The following is a 19,713-nucleotide window of genomic DNA, read 5'->3' as shown; positions in this document are numbered from 1 at the left end:
CTTAAATGTCTCTGTAATTTTCTCATCATGTTTTCTTGGTTTTCTAGTCAAAACAACAGCTTTAATCACAGGGGTTCTACATATATTAAGAAATAAAAAGATTTTTCCCCCTTTGTTCTGAATCATTGTTTATAATTACCGACTGATCAAGTTAGTATTTGTACTTGACTCATATCATCCTTCTTGGGTTAAAGAAAGAATGAAGGGAAATTACTTTTGACTTGATGGCGTAGAGCACCGACTACATACTTGATTGTTTTATAACCACTGCGTCAGTCCCCACTGCCATGCTGTGAGGTCTGAGTTACTGGCTCCATTTTATGGATGAAGAAATAGGAGCGCAGAGAAAAGCATAAATTGCCCACGGTCATGTAGCCAAGAGACAGACTGGGGATCTGGGCCCAGGACTGCCCCACTCTTTACAGTTTATTTTTTATTTTTGGATATTCAGATAGTCAAACTACAGTCCCCACTAAAGTACAAGATAAATAATATCACCCCATATCTGAGCTGCTCTGAGGCAGCCCCACTGAGACTCAGTCTTTCCTGATACCTCAGGTTCAGTTTCAGACACTGCAGGAAAGCAAGTATCGCAATGGAGCAAGTCACGCAACTGTTGTGGTTGCCCATAAATAATTCATGTTTACACAATACCGTAGTCCATTTATGTGTGCAATAGCACTAGGTCTTAAAACAATGTGCACACCTTAATTAAAAAACACTTCCTTGCTGAAAAATGCTAACCCCCATCTGAACCTTCAGTGAGTCGCAATCTTTTAGCAACAGTAACATGAAAGATCACTGATCACAAATCACCATGGCAGATATAAGCAGCACAAACAAGTTTGAAATATTGTGAAAACTACCAAAATATGCCACAGAGACAGGAAATGAGCAAACGCTGTTGGAAAAATGAGGCTGACTTGCCTAAGGCGGGGTTGCCACAAACCTTCAAGAGGGGGGAAAAACAAAACAAAACAAAACCTGTGAAGCTCAATAAAATGTGTGCCTGTATTTCTTCAGACCCTTCAGAAGGGTCTCCGGTGCCTAGAGGTAGTCACGCCCCTCCCGCTGCCTCCATGCAGCTCTGCAGACACAGATGGCAGTGGAGCGGGGCAGGCCCGCCCCTGCCTCACAATGTTTCAAACTTTTTTATGCTGATTATATCTGCCGTGGTGATTTGTGATCAGTGATCTTTCACGTTACTGTTGCGAAAAAACTGCGACTCACTGAAGGCTCGGGGTGTCCTGCAAAGGCCAGGTAGTATGGATTTTGAATACCAGCCGAGGCAGCCACGTGAAGCCGAGAAAGCTCAGACCTGGTGTCTGCCCAACCTCGCTGGCTGCGCCAATGATGGTCCCTCCCCTGCCACAGAAGCCTGCAGAGTTGGGGCCCAGAGTCTGATGAGGAAGCCACCCAGACAGCCTACATGCCCAGTGAGGGAGAGAGAGCTGGTTTTCAAAGGCTGTGCCTGGGTCTCAGGCTGGAATCTAGAGGCCTCACCATGACCCCCGAAGCCCTGGCTTAGACCCTGACCTCATCGCTACCACCTGCCCACCCTGGCCCACGGCCTCCACCCTCCAACTCCACACCTCCCTCCTCTCTTCCTCCCGTCCTCTTTGGCTGGCTGACTCCCAGTCATCCTCCTCATTGAACAAACACCTCCCCAACCCCAGACCAGCTGAGGCTCCCATGTCATGCCTTAGGGATCTCGCCTGGGTCCTGTGTGGCACCCACAGGCATAACTGGAACCCTTCCCTGGGTAACGGGGTCACAGTCACTCTAACGGTGGCAGTGCCAAGGGGCCACCCGCACAACACCCACCCTCAACAATGTAAAGATGAGTCAGACCCCTCCACTGACTGGGCATCCTGACCTCTAGCTGAGCCTCCAGGCTGACATGAAGCCCCTGAGGACAGATGGCTGGTTACGTCTTCCCAAGCCCAGAATGAGGCCTGGGAGGCACAGAGGAGGCTCAACAAGTAGCTTGAAATAAACGACTTAATCTCAAGGCAGGATGACTGCAAGTCTCCTTCCCACCCCTGCACCCTTGATATGGCTGCATGGAAATCTGACAAAATGGCTTAAATAAAACACATGAGAAGGACATTCGAGATTAACCAAAGGTTCAGCACAGCAAGAAGCAATAACAGTTATAAACACTGCTCCCCCCTACCAATAATGGACCAAATACATGAAGCAAATATCCATAGGCTCAAAGGGAGAAATAGAAACAGACAGATGGAGACTTCAATACTCCAACTCTCAATAGTGGACAGAAGCACCAGAGGGAAGATAAGTAAGAAAAAAGAAGACATAACACAATAAACCAATTACAGATAACAGGTGTACACACATGCTTCTCAAGGCCACAAGGGACATTACCCAGGACAGATCACACGCTAGGCCACAAACCAAGTCTCAACAGATTTTTAAAAGATCAATTTTATATGGACTATCTTCTCCAATCACAAGAGGATGAAGTTAGAAATCAGTAACAGAAGGAAAACTGGAAAACCCACAAATTGTTGTGGAAATCAAACACACTCTTAGACAACAATTGGATCAAAGAAAAAAATCACAAGTGAAATTAAGAACATACTTCAACAGGAATGAAAGCAAAATCTCAATATACCAAAACCTATGGATGCAGTGAAAACAGTGCTAAGGTGGAAATTTCTAGCTATAAATGCTTGTATTAAAAACAACAACAACAACTGGGAAGATGTGAAATCAGAACCCTTATTTTATGACTTTGGGACCTAGAAACAGGGAAAACCAAATCCAGAGTTAACAGGGAGGAGAAAATGAGGATGAGAACAGAGAACATAGAGAAAATTTAATAGAGGAAATTAATGAAACCAAAAATTGGTTCTTTGTAAAGATCAACAAAATTGACAAATCTTTGTCTTGACGGACTAAGAAAAAAGAGGACTGACTCTAATTATTAAAATCAGAGATAAAAATATGGACATCATTACTGATTCTACAGAAATAAAAAGGACTATAAGAGTGGTGTGAACGACTGCATGCCAACACATTGGATAACCTAACTGAAATGGACAAATTCTTAGAATCAAAAATCCTACCAAGACTGAATGTATGAAAGAAATAGGAAATCCAAATAGATGCATTGCTTAGTAAGGAAAATGAGTCAGTAATCAAAAATTCCCTGTCAAAGGAAAGGCCTGGACCTGATCACCTTGCTGGTGAATTCCGCCAAATATTTAAAGAATGAATGCCAGTCCTTTTAAAACTTTTTCAAAAAACAGAAGAGGAGGGAACACTTGTTAACTCATTCTATGAGGCCTGTATTATCCTGATGCAAAGCCAGACAAAGATACTGTAGAAACAAAACAGAAACTACAGACTCAAATCCCTGGAGAATATTAATGCAAAAACCCTCAACAAAACACTAGCAAACCAAATTCAGTGGAGAAGGCAGTGGCACCCCACTCCAGTACTCTTGCCTGGAAAATCCCATGGATGGAGGAGCCTGGTGGGCTGCAGTCCATGGGGTCGCTAAGAGTCGGACATGACTGAGCGACTTCACTTTCACTTTTCACTCTCATGCACTGGAGAAGGAAACGGCACCCCACTCCAGTGTTCTTGCCTGGAGAATCCCAGGGACGGGGGAGCCTGGTGGGTTGTCGTCTATGGGAGTGCGCAGAGTTGGACACGACTGATGCGACTTAGCAGCAGCACAGCAGCAAACCAAATTCAGAAGTTTATTAAAAGGATCATCTACTATGACCAAGTAAGACTTATTCCTGGAATGCAAGGATGGCTCCGCATACAAAAGTTGACCACGGTAACAGCACACAAACACAATAAAGTGGAAAAGAGATCATCTCAGTTGATGCAGGGAAAGTGTCTGACAAATTCAACGTTCTTGCACAACATACCCTTGCACCCTTGTCTTCTGGAGCACAGTCCTGTGCTGACTGCACAGCAAGGACTTTAAGTGCGTTAGTCTCGCTCAACCTCCCTTAGCAGGAGGAGGGAGCTACATCTGCGCCCGTTTCATAAAGGAGGCAACTGAGGCCCGGAGATGTTAACATATTATTGACCAGAGACATATTAATATGTCTTTTGTTACCTGAACATTATTGCCTGGAGTGTTTCAATATCCACTTACATAACAAATCACCAGCCATAGGCGTTAGTCTCTGCAAAACTCCCCTGGTCAATAATGAGTTAAGTGACTCACCCCAGATTTACACATTATCAAACAGAGTGCGTGGTCCACGCTCTGACATCACATCCATGCTCCGGCTAATGATAACTGCAGCAGCAGCAGGGAAGACGGCAAGAGCATGCACCACATTTACCACGGCCTACACAGTGTTCCAAGTATAACCCTCACTAACACCAAACAAGCATTGGGCTACTATGAATTTCACTTTACAGACAAGGAATCTGAGACTCAGACAGGTGAAGTAACTTGTTCAAGGTCTGAGGGCTGGCCGGGGGCAGGGTCCAGGCTGGAACCTGATCTGGCTCCCAGGCCCATGCTCTTGGTTACTGCCCTACACTGCCTGCTGAGATGGGACCCAGTCTCCCTCTTTTTTTCATGCGTATCTTCTTTTTTGTTGTTGTTGCTTTTAAATTTTATTTATTTTTAATTGAAGTATAATTGCTTTACAGTATTGTGTTGGTTTCTGCCAAACATCAACATGAATCAGCCACAGGTATACGTATATGTCCTCCCTCCCCACCCCACCCCACCAGGTTGTTACAGAGCCCTGGTTTTGAGTTCCCCGAATCATACAGCAAGTTCCCACTGGATATCTAATTTACGTATGGCAACGTATGTTTCCATGTTACTCTCTCCATACATCCCACCGTCTCCTTCCTCCCCACCTCTGTGTCTTTAACTTACACTCTGAATTCTGAAGTTATCCTTTCTAGGATTAACTGCACCTGAGGTCACTGCTGGCAACTGTATAGTGCAGAGGTAGGCAAGCTTTTGTGAAGGGCCAGATGATTTTAAGCTGTAAGAGTCAGGCAGTCTCTGCAACCACTCACCTCTGTCACTGCAGTGTGAAAGCAGGCACAGATGGTAAATAACAGATGCGCATGGCTCTGTCCCAATAAAACTTTATCTATGAAAAAAAGCAGCGGTGGGATGATTTGAGAGAATAGCATTGAAACATGTATATTGCCATACTTGAAATCGATGACCAGTCCAAGCTCGATGCAAGAAACAGGGCACTCAAAGCCGGTGCGCTGGGACGACCCAGAGGGATGGGATGGGGAGGGAGGTGGGAAGGGGGTTTGGGACGGGGGAAAACAGGTACACCTATGGCTGATTCATGTCAGTGTATGGCAAAACCCACCACAATATTGTAAAGTAATTAGCCTCCAATTAAATTAATTTTTAAAATGTGGTAAACATGAGAAAAATTAAAATTAATTTCCATGCATATATATTACAGACTATAGAATAAACAAAGCCCTCCTCAAAGTTAAAACAACAACAACAACAACAACAAGCAGCAAGCCAGATCTGGCCTCTGGGCTATACAGTCTGTGAACCTCTAGTTTAGTTAACATGCATGCTGTGTGTTCAGTCGCGTCGGACTCTTTGCGACCCTATGGACTGTAGCCCACCAGGCTCCTCTGTCCACAGGATTTTCCAGGCAGGAATACTGGAGTGGGTTGCCATGCCCTTCTCCAGCGGACTGAACCCCCATCTCCCGTGTTGCAGGCAGATTCTTTCACCCACTGAGCCACCTGGGAAGCCCCTCCTTGATTTTTGGATTTCAGCAATGGTGGGATGTACCATTCATAGTCAATCACATCTTTCTGGAACAACAGAAGCAAAAACCAGCGAGGCAGCATTAAATGTACTGGCAGCATTGAAAGTCCTTTTAATTTCATGCAGCTTGGGGAAAGCAATCGTGTGTGTGTGTGTGTGTGTGTGTGTGTGTGTGTGTGTGTGTGTCTGTGTGTGTGTCTGTGTACACGCTAGCGTACTCAGTCATGTCTGACTCTTTTTGAGCCATCTTAGACACTGTTGGTGAAACTGTGTGTGTGTGTGTGTGTGTGTGTGTGTGTGTGTGTGTGTACACGCTAGCGTACTCAGTCATGTCTGACTCTTTTTGACCCCATGACCTGTAGCTCACTAAGCTCCTCTATCCATGGGATTTCCCAGGCACGAATACTGGAATGGGCTGCCATTTCCTCCTCCAGGGGATCTTCCTGACCCAGGGATCGAACCTGCGTCTCTTGCGCCTCCTGCGTCAGCAGGTGGATGCTTTACCAGGTGCCACCAGGGCAGCCCTAGTTTAGGCAACAGTGGGGCCAGTTCTGAACCACCCACTCTCCTTTATTTGGAGGCGACAAGCCAGGTAAAGGCCATACTCTGGGCTCTGAGAATAGAAGAAAACAACCTGACCTTTGCTTTCTGTATGCACAGACCCCAGAGGAAACAGGCTCCTCAGTCTGCTTCAAACTAGCTCTCTATAAAAAGCCCCGGCTGGCAGAGGCCCTCATCACCTGCTCTGACTGGAGCGAATGCTGGTCTCAGGACATGCCGTCTACAGGAGGGCAAAGTCCTGCTCCGAGATGGCAGGCCCTCGAGCCACTGAGCCAGAGAGCGAGGTGGTATTTTATCAGCCCATGAGCTGGATGGGAGCAGACCGGGGAGACGGAGCCAGGTGGGGGCAGGCTGGAAGGGTGACTGTGCCTCTGGCATGTGACATCCAGGAGGTGCCGCCATCTGTGTGCCCTGGGAGTCAACGTCACCCCCTCCCTGGGGGCTGCAGGTCCTCCATATTTAAACAGGTCCATGTGGCAAGCCGGTTACTCACCATAACTCTGCGGAGCTGTTCGGGAGGCAGGGGCTGTCTCTTTGTCAGCTCTCCCCAACCCCTTTCCTAATCAGTCCTATTTCTCTGGGGGCCAGCAGGGTGTCTGCACTGAGTAACTGTGCTGGTGGGGTGGGAAGAGCTTGCTGGGCCGTGGAGCTGCAGAGTGGCCATGAAAAGCCCAGCTCTGTTGCGTCCTGGCTGTGTGATCTTAGGCAAGTTGCTTAACTTCTCTGAGCCTGTTTTCACATCTGGAAATAATGTGCACAGAGAAGGGGGATGATAACAGCTAACAGGTGCTCGTTGTTGGTCCACCCACCATGGATCACGGACGGTCCACAGGCAGGTGATGTGCTATTTCCTTGACACTTCTGGGTTCTTCTCTGAGGGTCAAGCTGTGGCGACCTTCCCCAGATCCTGAATTTCTGAGCCTGATCTACACCCCTTGCTATACCTACCTGTTGGGATTCATGCAGCTTCATGAAATTCTTTTGTCACCCCTCCCAAGGAAGCTCTGGGCATCCTACCAGGGGGCTCTTGCTGAATTCCCCAGCCCCAGGCCCTAGCAGGGTTAAGAGCTTGAGCTTTGGAATCTCAGCTCTGCCGTTTACCAGCAGTGTGACCCACAGCAAATGACTCCACCCATCTGGGCTTAATTTTCCTGCCTCTAAGAAAAGGATGATAAGTGAAAATTCAGAACAGCTCTCTCAGGGGCTATTGGGAGAAATAATGGGATTTCCCATAAACCCTCTAATCCCAGGGTGTGACAGAGAATAAGGAATGACAACTGATTAACAAACACCTGCTGGACAAATGAGCCATTTAATAATATCCTGGGAGAATGCACAGTCCCCATACGGTCCCCACATAAACATTCCATAGAGGCCCCAAGAAGGGATCTGCCTCTTCAGAAGAAGACTCTCCTGGTGGTTGAAGTGCTTAAGACTTCACCTTCTAATGCAGAGGGCATGGGTTTGATCCCTGATTGGGGAGCTAAAATCTCACAAGCCTCCCAGCCAAAACACCAAAACATAAAACAGAAGTGATATTGTAACAAATGCAATAAAGACTTAAAAAAAAAAAAAAAAGACAAGGGCTAGAAAGGAAATTTAGAGTCTCTGCAGATGCGAGCCATGAGGCTTCAGCAGACAGGCCCCAGGGCCCCTCCCAACATCAGCTCCCCTATCCAACACTCTTGATGTTCGCTTCCTGATGACCGCAGGGTTGGCCTCCCCCAACCTTGCCTGAGCATTGGGGACACCCATTCTTGGAGGCTGTGAGGCTGTTCTTGGGAACAGTCCTAAGGCTGTGTTCACCCGTGACCGTGAACTGTGGCCTGAGTGTTAAGGAACTGGGGTGTTGTGGCTCCCGATCAATGCACACACCTCCCTCTCCCTCCTGCTGTGTGTTCTTCTAAACAACAAAGCTGAGGACCATGGACTTATTCGCCGCAACAGCCTTCAGCAATCAAAACTGCTGAAAGACCTTTGCCCCTGCTGACGTGAGCAACAGGAAGCACTCCTGTGGCTTTGGGACATGACAAGTCAGAGCTGGGTCTGCCATCCAGGGCCTCTGCAGTTGTGGGGTGACCCTGGCTGAGCCCTTCCCCTTCCATCTCGCACCCCCCTCACCGGATCTGTTCCTCATCCACAAGAGGGCATGGCAGGCTACCTCTGTGACCTGGGGCGAAGGGCCACGGGGGTTCCTGTTAGTGTGATAAGACCTCTCGGCCCAGAGGCATTAATAATTTTTAAAGTGCGCTCAGTCATGTCCAACTCTTTTGACCCCATGGACTGTAGTCTGCCAGGCTCCTCTGTCCATAGGATTTCCCAGACAAAACCGCTCTCCTTCAAATATAGAGTGCCTCACACCTTGTGGATGCTGCTTCTTCAGGACCTGCCTCGAGAGGGTTCATAAGGGCATGTAGGTGCCCGGGGGCCACCTTTCATCAGAGAAAGAAAAATTTCCTTGAAAATGAAGCCAACACAGAGTCCTGCTGACATTATATGAACCTCCGGACCCAGCCACTGAAGTCATCACTATCCTTGGGCTTTATAGTTAGGTGAGCAAACAGTATTTTTTTTTTTTTCAGTTTAAGATAATTCAAAGCAGGTTTCTGAAATTTTACAAACCAGAGTCCTTCGTGACACATACCGTGCTGCTGGGACCTTTAGAGACTCAGGCGCTTAGCATTCTGAGAGCCTATCATGGGTCTAGATACCGTGCTTAGTTGCTCAGTCGTGTCCAACTCTTTGAGACCCCAAGGACTGTAGCCTGCCAGGCTCGTCTGTCCACAGGATTTCCCAGGCAAGAATCCTGGAGTGGGTTGCCATACGATGTTGCCTTTACTTCATTCTCCCACTTCACTAATAATTTATTTTTGTAAAAAGCAGTGAGAGCATAGCGTTTCCAATGAATGACCTTAGAGTCAGAGACCAGGGGTCAATACCCGCCTGGGACCAAAATCCATGTTTCCAACGCTTCGCCTTCAAAGAGTACACACTGAGGAGTTAAACTCAGCTTCAGTGTCAGCTCTGAAACCTGCCAAGCTGTGTGATCTTAGGCAAGTCCTTCAGTCACTCTAGGCCTCAACTTCTTCCTCTATAAGGTGGGAATAAGGATGGGTCTCACTTCTCAGAACTGCAGGTGAAACGAGATCCTGCCGGTAAAGTGCGTGACACGAGGCCCGACCCACGGCAGGAGCACGGGCTGAGGTGGGTAAGGCGGGAACGGCGGCTCCTTTTAGAGACATCCTGGGAGGAGACCACATTGCAGGATTTGAGAAAGCTGGGGATTAGGTCTATCTCTGCTAACTTGAAAAAAGAAGGAAAAAAAGAAAGAAAAAGTAAAGAAAAACAGAGAGAAGCAGTGCTCCACCCTTCTGGATGTATCAGACAAGTCTCCTCAAAGGGATCTCACATCCCACCTGGGGAGGTCCCTGCTGTGGGGAGTCAATGGAAAGGAGCTTTGGGTTCATTACAATAAACATTGACTTAAGCTCCACAGCACAGATCAAAGGGGAGGGAGGTTCCTGACCTCTGGATGGTTACACTGGAGGGGGTGAGAGACACACGTCCACACAGGTCAGCACGAGGCGGCCTCGGTGGAGGGAAGCAGCCCTGCCTGATGAGCTGGTACTGACATGGAGCAGGACCCGATGGCCCCTGCCGCCCCCATCCCCACACCACGGCCTCTGCTGGCCCTCTGCCTGTGGAAACCTTCAACCAAAGAGTAAGTTTAATCAGGGAAGTGAGAACTGCTGAAACGAAAACGGTCTAAGGAGACTGAATAATAATAACGCAGCCGTTAAGCAGAGCCAGGGCCTTTAGATCCTTCTCAAGACAGGCTATAGTAATGTTCCGAGCCATATCCTGTGAGCTGTCCTATAGACACCAGGACACCAGGTGGAGAAGTTAGACAAGGTGACCAGGCCGTACCCAGGACACGAGCTGCCACAATTCCGAGAATTGACCACAAAGAAATGGGAGCAAGTGCACCCGGGAAATGAAGATAAACTGGACCTAAAACATCCGAGATGATGCTAGTCAGACCACTGGTGGCCAGCTGAGGATGACTGTTGGAGATGACTCTGCTGTTCTGCATGTGGCCCCACACCCACTCTCTCTATAGATGCTCTCACCCCCTCCTTGCTGGGTGTGGGGTGGTGGGGGAGTCGGCCTTTGGACAGATGTGGCCGGCACCTGAAGGAAAGCAAACTTTCCTTTCCACCAACCTGGCCTGTTTACTGGCTTTTGAGCGGCGAGCAGCCAGACCCCCACACACTCCTTTTGGTAAAAGTACCAGCGTGTCAAATCAGCTAAAGAAAGACTTGATGGGGTCAGACAGAGATGTGGCCAGGGTCTGGACTTGCGGGAGAGGCTGGGCTGTGGCAAGAACCCGGGCAGTCCCTATTAGGGCAGGGCGATTAAAACCTACAGTACAGAGTGGGTACAACCTGGGACACTGGGGTCACACGCATCTGAGTCTGAGATGCTATCCTCCACGCTCACTATGGATGGGTCCTTCGGCAGACTCATTGGCTTCCCAGAGCCTCAGTTTCTTCATTTGTAAAATGAGCCTAAACATGGTACCTGCTCTCAAAGGGAATACTGTAAACATCAAGTAAGATAACTCTAGCAGATGGAGATATTAATAATTCTGGCAGACAGAAAGTGCCGGATACATCCTGTCCATCACAATTACCAGGAACATTCCCCAGCACTGAGCATTCACTCCCTGACATAAACATGTTTATACAGAACACTCCTTAGCATACACAACTGGTCCAGGATTCTTTGGTGTAGAAAACAGAGAAGAAGGCATCCAGATCTGGGGAACAGAGTCAGCCCCATTCCACTCTGGGCCTCCCACCAAGTGTGGCTATAAAACCTGGAGAGAATGCATGAAGGGAGCTGTCTATGGCTCCTGAGAAGTCAATAATAGCAGGTGGACTGGGGAAGATGACCACTGTAACCTCAAGCGAGCTCACAATGTTAACTATCTTTTAGCCTGGACTCAAGGCAGCCAGACACCTGAGTGTGGACACAGAGGGCTCTAGGCCAGCCTTCTGGTTCTATTCAGAGGCAGGAGAGGGGGTTCCTAACAGTCAGGAAGAGTTGGGTGGGGGGCTCCTGTGTTTCTTTTCTCTCCTTCCTCTGGTTCTCATGCCTCAGTCTGGTCCTGAAACACCCAAAACTCAGGGAGGGTGTGGAAAGGTGAATAATGGCTCCCTAGAGATGCCTTGGGACCTCCCTGGTAGCTCAGATGGTAAAGCATCTGCCTACAGTGCAGATGACCCAGGTGGGGAAGATCCCCTGGAGAAGGAAATGGCAACCCCCTCCAGTATTCTTGCCTGGAGAATTCCGTGGACAGAAGAGCCTGGCAGGCTACAGTCCACACCATCCATGGGGTTGCAAAGAGTTGGACACGACTGAGCGACTTTCACTTTCAAAGAGGTCCTGTCTCACTCCCTGTTACTTTATGTGACAGAAGGGTTTTCGCAGATACGGTTAGTTTAAGGCCTTGAGATGAGGAGGTGATCCTGGATGATCAGGGTGGGTCCAGTGTGATCACAAGGTTTTTGTAAGGAGACTGGGGATCAGAGTCACAGAGTAGCTGATGTGGTAGAGGCTGAAGTGATGCAAAGAAGGGGCCACGGCGTCGGCAGCTTCTAGAAGCTGGAAAATGCGAGCAAGTAGATTCTGCCCTAGAGCCTCCAGAAGAAACCAGCCCTGCTGTCTCAACTTCAGTCCCATGAGACTGAGTGTGGACTTGTGACCCCCAGAACTCAAAGGCATTACAGTCGTGTTGTCTTAAGTCACTGAGTTTGTGGGAGGTTTGTTATAGTGGGTGCTGGAACTGATATGGGGGAAATATTCTTCAAATGAAAGAGCTTTGGCCCCACAAGGGCAGGACAAACCCGCACTGCTTTTTATCTCTGTGTCCCCCTGCACTTGGTCTTGGACGTGGACATAGTTATGGAAGGTACGTGAATCTCAATCCAATCCTCACACCTTATACAAAAGTTAACTCGAAATGAATCACTGACTGAAACATAAAATTATAAAATTTTAAGCAGAAATTCTAGGAGAAAGTCTGCAAGGAGATGAAACCAGTCAATCTTAAAAGAAACCAACCCTGTATAGTCAATGGAAGGACTGATGCTGAGGCTGAAGCTCCAATAATTTGGCCACCTGATACGAAGAAATGACTCACTGGAAAAGACTCTGATGCTTGGAAAGATTGAAGGCAAAAGGAGAAGGGGGCAGTACAAGATGAGATGGTTAGATAGCATCACTGATTCAATGGACATGAATTTGAGCAAATTCTGGGAGTTAATGAAGGACCGGGGAGCCTGGTGTGCTGCAGTCCATGGGGTCCCAAAGTGTCAGACACGACTCAGCGATGGAACAACAGCAACAGAGGATACAATGCACAATGCAGGGAATGTAACCAACATTTTATAGTAGCTTTAACTGGAGCACAATCTATAAAAAGCAAATCACTATGTTGTGTACTTGAAACTAGTACATCATCATAGTACATAAGTCAACTACATTCTTATGAAACTCAATAGTAAAACAACAAACAACTGAATTTTTAAAAAAGGAGGTACCATTTCATGCCAGTCAGAATGGCTGCGATCCAAAAGTCTACAAGCAATAAATGCTGGAGAGGGTGTGGAGAAAGGGAACCCTCTTACACTGTTGCTGGGAATGCAAACTAGCACAGCCACTAGTGTTGGTTACATGTTCATTGAGAACAGTGTGGAGATTTCTTAAAAAACTGGAAACAGAACTACCTTATGACCCAGCAATGTCCATGTATGATGGACATACACACTGAGGAAACCAGAATTGAAAGAGACATGTGTACCCCAATGTTCACTGCGGCACTGTTTATAATAGCCAGGACATAGAAGTAACCTAGGTGTCCATCAGCAGATGAATGGATAAGAAAGCTGTGGTACCTATACACAATGGAGTATTACTCAGCCATTAAAAAGAATACATTTGAATCAATTCTAATGAGGTGGATGAAACTGGAGCTGAATATACAGAGTGAAGTAAGCCAGAAAGAAAAACACCAATACAGTATACTAATGCATATATACTGAATTTAGAAAGATGGTAACAATAACCCTGTATGCGAGGCAGCAATAGAGACACAGATGTATAGAACAGTCTTTTGGACTCTGTGGGAAAGGGAGAGGGTGGGATGATTTGGGAGAATGGCATTGAAACATATATAATATATGTGAAACGAATCGCCAGTCCAGGTTCGATGCAGGATACGGGATGCTCGGGGCTAGTGCACTGGGATGACCCAGAGGGATGGTATGGGGAGGGAGGTGGGAAGGGGGTTCAGGATGGGGAACACATGTACACCCATGGCGGATTGATGCTGATGTATGGCAAAACCAATACAATATTGTAAAGTAATTAGCCTCCAATTAAAATAAATAAAATTTTTTAAAAAGATAAAAGTGCTATGTTATAGAAAAAAAAATAAAAATGCACACAAGACTTGAGTAGCTACTTCCTCAAAGAGGACACAATGAAGAAAAGTAGGCACATAAAGAGATGCTTCACATTATTAGCTACCAAGGGAATGCCAATGAAGACCATGACCGGACACCGCAGGGTACCCTTTCAAACAGCTGTGACAGCACCAAGCAATGAGGAGGGTGCAGAGCACTGACATTCTCACACACTGCTTGTGGGACTGCACAGTTCAGTTCAGTTCAGTTCAGTTCAATTGCTGGGCTGCACAACGGCACAGCAATTCCGAGGCACAGTTTTACCCTTAACCTACGACCTGCCACCCTATTCTCAGGTATTACCCTAGAGAAATGAAAACTTCAGTTCACATAAAAAGCTGCTCCTGAATGGTTATATGTGCTCCACTCAAAAGTTGTTCACCAATGTCTTTTGTGAACAGATACACTGTGGAAATTCACATGATGGAACAATCCTCAACAATAAAAAGGAACAGACAACCGATACAGCTGCCAGCTGGGTGAACTTTAAAGGAGCTGTGCCAAGTGAGAGAATCCAGTCTCCAGAGCGTAGGTGCTATATAATTCCATTTAGATGACGGTCTTGGAAAGAAACTGCAGTGATGAGAACACGCAGCGGTGGCCAGGGCTCAGGGATGGGGGAGCGCGTGACCGCAAGGGAACAGCACCTGACAGCTCTGGGCGGGGGCGGCGATAGGGTTGTTCCTGATCCTGATGGCAACGATGGCTCTCAAATCTGTACACGTGGTAATAGTCGTAGAGCTGAGCACACACACGCACAAAATCAACTTTATGCTGGTTTTTGTTTTGTTTTGTTTTTGACCCTGCCATGCAGCTTGCGGGATCTTAGTTCTCCAACCAGGGATTGAACCCAGGTCCCAGCAGGAAAAGCACTGTGTCCGATCCACTGGACCACAGGGAATTCCCTGCATGCTGATTTTAAAAAGAAGTTGATTTTTTTTTTTTTAATAAAGTCAAGGCAAGCGGGACTCTGGTCAATATATACAAGGCATGAACTGGCCGCTTCCCAGAATGCAGCGGGATGACCCCTCTCTGAGCCCCATTGTTCATTACTAGGCACTTGGGGCTCTGATCACTGGGCTTCTGTCCACCTTCCTGCTGGTGGAAATATTATCTGGTGCAGAACTTTACAGCTGTGCCTCTCCCATGCCCTTTCGCTTTCTACCTAGAACAAGGTGCACAAATGGCCCCAGTTATTCACTCCCTCTGTGACTTTGCAGAGTTCTGGCTCTGACTCTTGGTCTCCACTGTGGTCCAGAGCATGCCTTGCCCAACATGGGATGTTAGCAAATATGGCACCGTCAGAGCTTGGTAGGTGATGCAGTGATTGGGTTTTCCCCATTCTCACTCTGCCATACACACCCAGGCTGGCCTGCTGGTCCCAGCAGCCCTGTTATTCCCAGTCAGGACCATTTCTGGACCAGCTGACAGTCAGCTGGCATAGAAGCAAATGACACAGAAGCAAATGTAGCCGAGATCAGCAGAACTTCCTAGCCCATCATCTAATATGTGAGCAATATGTTGTTATTATTGTTTGCCACCAAGGTATCAAGGTTGTTTATTACACAGCATTAACATGGCAGTAAATAACTGATACATCACCCAGTTAAGCAACCATTCTCAGTTACCACTCAGAGAGAACATTTAAAAAGAGCAAGGGGAAATGCAGAAAGCTGTGAAATTGTTTTACCCATGGAGAAAAAAGCTGCCACGGAGATTGATTATAATGTAGTGGAGCAGAATAATCCCGTCTGCAAAAAGCACTCAACTTCTTGCATGTGGTCTTATCCCCCAATATTAGATAACTTTTAATACTACTATTATTATTATTTTTTACTAACACCAAATTGGATAGAGGTTATTGTGTCCAAAATAACTTAATCTGCTTCCCTTGCTCCAAACTGAATTTTCAGATGCTCCAATATTTAAAAATAAAAGACACGAAGTAGGGCAAGCAATTGTAATAATCTCGAAGCTGCCAACTCAAATCATTTCGAGACTGAAGTGAGAGTCTGAACAAAGAAGTGAAATGTGACTACAACAAAAATAGCTCCCCTTGGAGAAGTTCCTAGTAGGTGATATTTCATGTAATCCCCTTAGCAAGCCAGCAAGGTCTGTGCTACTGGCCCCATTTTACAGCTGGGGACACTGAGGCACAGAGAGGCCAAGGCTGCTAGGTAGTGTGGTTGACACTGAACCCAGGTCTGTCTGACTCAAAGTCTTGCTCTTGTAGTTGGACACCAAGCTGCTGTTTTAATATTAGTTGGACACCAAGCTGCTGTTTTAACGTTGTAAGAAACTAACAACAGAGCTTCAGCCTATCTGCTCATGTGGTCCACCCATCACAGTGAAGAGTTACTGGGGTGAACAGGTCTGACATTTTAGGGGCACCTGGCACTTTGCTGCCTGATCCCTGGGCTCAGCAATGTAGGGCTCGGCCATGGGATTGCCATCTTGATGCTAACTTGATCACAGAGCATCAGCCTCCCAGATTAACTTGACTGGGAGTTAATTAACTTGAAAGGGAGTGACCACGGCTGGGAGAGTTGCAGAGAAATCGATACTGTCTCCCACAAATCCCAACAAGACGGCTTGCTGTGTGCTCCTCCGGCCATCAAGCCTTGCAAACACCATCTCTCCAAGGTCTGCCCTGATTCTGAGAAGCCAGAAAGCAGTCGTGTATCCTCCAGCTAACGGAACCAATCATTTTACCCCTACAGCCACTGTTCATCCAGTAAATGCTTAGGATGGGCCTGGTCTAAGTGCTTCAGCAATGCTGAAGCTCTGAACCAGCCTTCTGAAGTCGGGGGGGGGGGGGGGGGGCGGGAGGGGCGCCTAGTCTGAATCCCATTTTTCAGATGGGGATGTTGAGGTATAACATCCTTAAAGGGTCTGATCTGAGATCACTGAGCTAGTAAACGGGATAGCCTTGAGTGGAACCAGGTCTGCACGACTGTAGCTCTTTCTCTTAACAACCAAGTTAGCTCGTACCTTTAATGCAAAAGTCATAAAACGCACCACATGCCAAACTCTGACAGAATGGCTTGCTTCCTGTTGCATTAGTAATTTCTCAACCTGCCTTCCCAGAACAAGCTAGTGAGAAAAACATCCAAAACTTTGTCACAGCAAGTTCTCATGTGTGAAAAATAAAAACAAGGCATCCTGTTCTCGCTCAGCAGCCCATGACCCGCTTTATCTTCTGAGTGATGCTTGCTAAGCCAGCAGACTTGCGTTCAAAGGAGAGTTCCCAGGGCCCAAGCAGAACTTCGGTTCTCCTTTCTGGCCCAGTTAAAACATCCTGGGTATATTAGATTCACGAACAAGAAAGGGCTGAGGCTTGTGAGCAAACCGGTTGAGGAAGGGATGGGAGGGGTGTGAAGTGCTTGAGGAGCGGGTATCTAAGACCGCTTTTTTCAACTGGGTCAAAGCCCTCATGAGTTCTGAACCCTCAGCCCCATTTTCCCTTTCTTTCCACAACATTTACTTTGGGAGCTAACCCCAAAGAGGCAGAGATGGTTAGGACCTTGGACAGCGCCAAGCAGCTGCCCTAGACCAGATTATGCACGGTAAGAAGCGATGGTGCAGAAAGGTTTAAAGTAGCGGCCGGAGCCCATGCCAGAGACCCCCCGAGAGAAGAGGCAAGTGGACGGCAATGAGTGTGACAAAGCCAGGCTTACTTCCTGGGGTGTGGATAACCCACAATCAGAATCCTGAACTTGGCAACAGCCCATCAGAAGATACTTAGGAATGTTTTATCAAGTTCTTCATTTTGATGGAATCATGACACAGAGCAGAGACTGTCAAACCACATAAACCCAGCTTACACTTCTCACTCCATCACCTCCAGCTGTGAGATTACGGCAGGTCCTGTCACTGTCAGAGGCTCAGTTTCCTCATCTGAAAAATGGGAACAATAACCCCAACCTCAGAGGGGAGATGTGAGGACTTAATGAGAGAACAACTCCTGGCCCATTTCCTGGGGTCTTCTTACCTCTCTCGCAGCCATGGGACCTGAGGGATCTGCAGCTTGCTAAACAAGATTCAATGACAGGGACGTCCCTGGAGGTCCAGGGTTTAAGAATCCACCTGCCAATACAGGGGACACAGGTTTGATCCCTGATCTGGGAAGACCCCCCATGCCCCGGAGCAACTTGTGCTACAGCTACTGAGCCCATGAAACCTGCGTGCTCTAGAGCCTGTGCTCTGTCACGAGAGAAAAACCTGCACCCCACAATAAGGAGTCACCCTTGCCTTGCTGCAACTGGAGAGAAAAGCCTACATACACAACAGTGAAGACCCAGTGCAAGCAAAAATTTGAAAAAAAAGAAGAAAAAAAGATCCAATGACAGACCAGCTTCTTGGGCTGGAGTGGGGTTGATACCTGGGTCAGGTGGCTCTCTGCTGTGGGGGCTGTCCTGTGCACTGTAGGATGCTGAGCACCATCCCGGCCTCTCCCCACTAGACTCTAGCCCTCCGCCTCTTACAGGTGTGATAACCAAAAATGTCTCTAATCACTGCCAACTGTCCCTGGGCTTGGGGAGGAAGGCAATAATGTCCCTAGTTGAGAACCATGGAGTTAGAGGCAGGAGGAGACCCAACAAGAGTTAGATGGGTAGGGGCAGTGAGTGAAAAAAAAAAAAAAATGGAGCCACACAGACACAAACACAATCTTAGTAAAAAGCTGCTCTGCACAAAAGCCCTTCAGGTAAATTGTACCCATGAAGAGAATATGTTTCTTGAACTTAACAGGTGAGATGGCCAGACTTCCTTTACAATCCTAATAAGTGTTAGTCACTCAGTCGTGTCCAACTCTTTGCAATCCCATGGACTGTAGTCTACCAGGTTCCTCTGTCCATGAACCTAACAACCTGTCAATAACATATCAACCCTAATAACCTGTGACCAATTCCCTGGAAGGGTAACTGTCCTCCAAGGAGCCATGTTCCTCTTGCTAGGAGCAAAACCACATAATTACTGGCCATGTTCTTTTTACAGGTAAATAAGCATGGCCTGTAGTTACACAAGGCTTCCCTGGTGGCTCAGAAGGTAAAGTGTCTGCCTGCAATGCAGGAGACCTGGGTTGGATGGCCTGTGGTTACACAAAGATAAGAAAAGAACAGCCCTGGAGAAGATGTGGGAGGCTCTGGCAGGCACCTTACCTGGAGGAGCCGAACATCTGGCTGGTCAAGGCCCCTTTCTGGGAATACAGTACCTTCTTCACTGTGGAAGCAACAGGGCTGACGGGTTACTCTTGGAAGCTGAGCCAATGTCTACTCCCTAAGGCCTGTTCCAGTGGGCTCGTCACTCACCAGGCCTCAGTCAGAACTGCAGGGGTCGCTGTGTCCTGAGCATCTGGGGTCAAAGCGACCCTGGCTGTTATGCTATTGTCACTGTCCTCTGTGACTGCCTGAGTATCACTGCCTGCCCCAAATTTCTTCAGGTTTTAAACAGATTCGTCTAACGCAGGCCCTTTGGGCTCCAGAAGGCACATGAATACAGTGGGCCACATGCAGCCCATAGCTGTTGTGTTTGGCCCGCAGACAGACAGACAAACTAGCTGCCAACTAATTTAAGAGTCAGATTTCATATGGGCATCTGCCATCTCTTGGAAAGTTCGCAGACCACCAACCTGTGGACTCAGTGATAATCAACTAGGCTGAGGAGGGCCTGACACTCTGAGTTCCACTCCCCACACCTCCCTATTAACACTGCTCACTGGCTTAATTCACGTACAAGACCTGCCTGGACCCTATCGGTATCCAAGTTTGCTGTGGTTATAGTCCAGTCAACAGGGATATACTCGGGGTGTTTGTCTGCTCTGTTGATCCCAGATGACGTAAGGTGCAAAGTCCATAAGCAAGA

At 47.5% G+C, this 19,713-nt stretch overlaps 1 protein-coding gene across 3 annotated transcripts in view; it reads right to left on the bottom strand.

Moving 5' to 3' along the window:
- SNX29 (sorting nexin 29) overlaps positions 1 to 19,713 on the bottom strand; it is a 605,150-nt gene that overhangs the window by 38,813 nt on the left and 546,624 nt on the right. The window contains exon 22 of one of the 3 annotated variants that reach the window (XM_042240185.1): positions 17,843 to 17,937. The exons of the other annotated variants lie outside the window; for them this stretch is intronic. Coding sequence (XP_042096119.1) covers positions 17,843 to 17,937 — 95 coding nt within the window. The remainder of the gene's footprint in view (positions 1 to 17,842; positions 17,938 to 19,713) is intronic. 3 annotated transcript variants of the gene reach the window in all.

Source organism: Ovis aries, chromosome 24 (genome assembly GCF_016772045.2).
Source record: "Ovis aries strain OAR_USU_Benz2616 breed Rambouillet chromosome 24, ARS-UI_Ramb_v3.0, whole genome shotgun sequence".
NCBI lineage: Eukaryota > Metazoa > Chordata > Mammalia > Artiodactyla > Bovidae > Ovis > Ovis aries.
The sequence above is the reverse complement of the archived record's forward strand: the minus strand, read 5'-3'. Positions and strand labels throughout refer to the sequence as shown.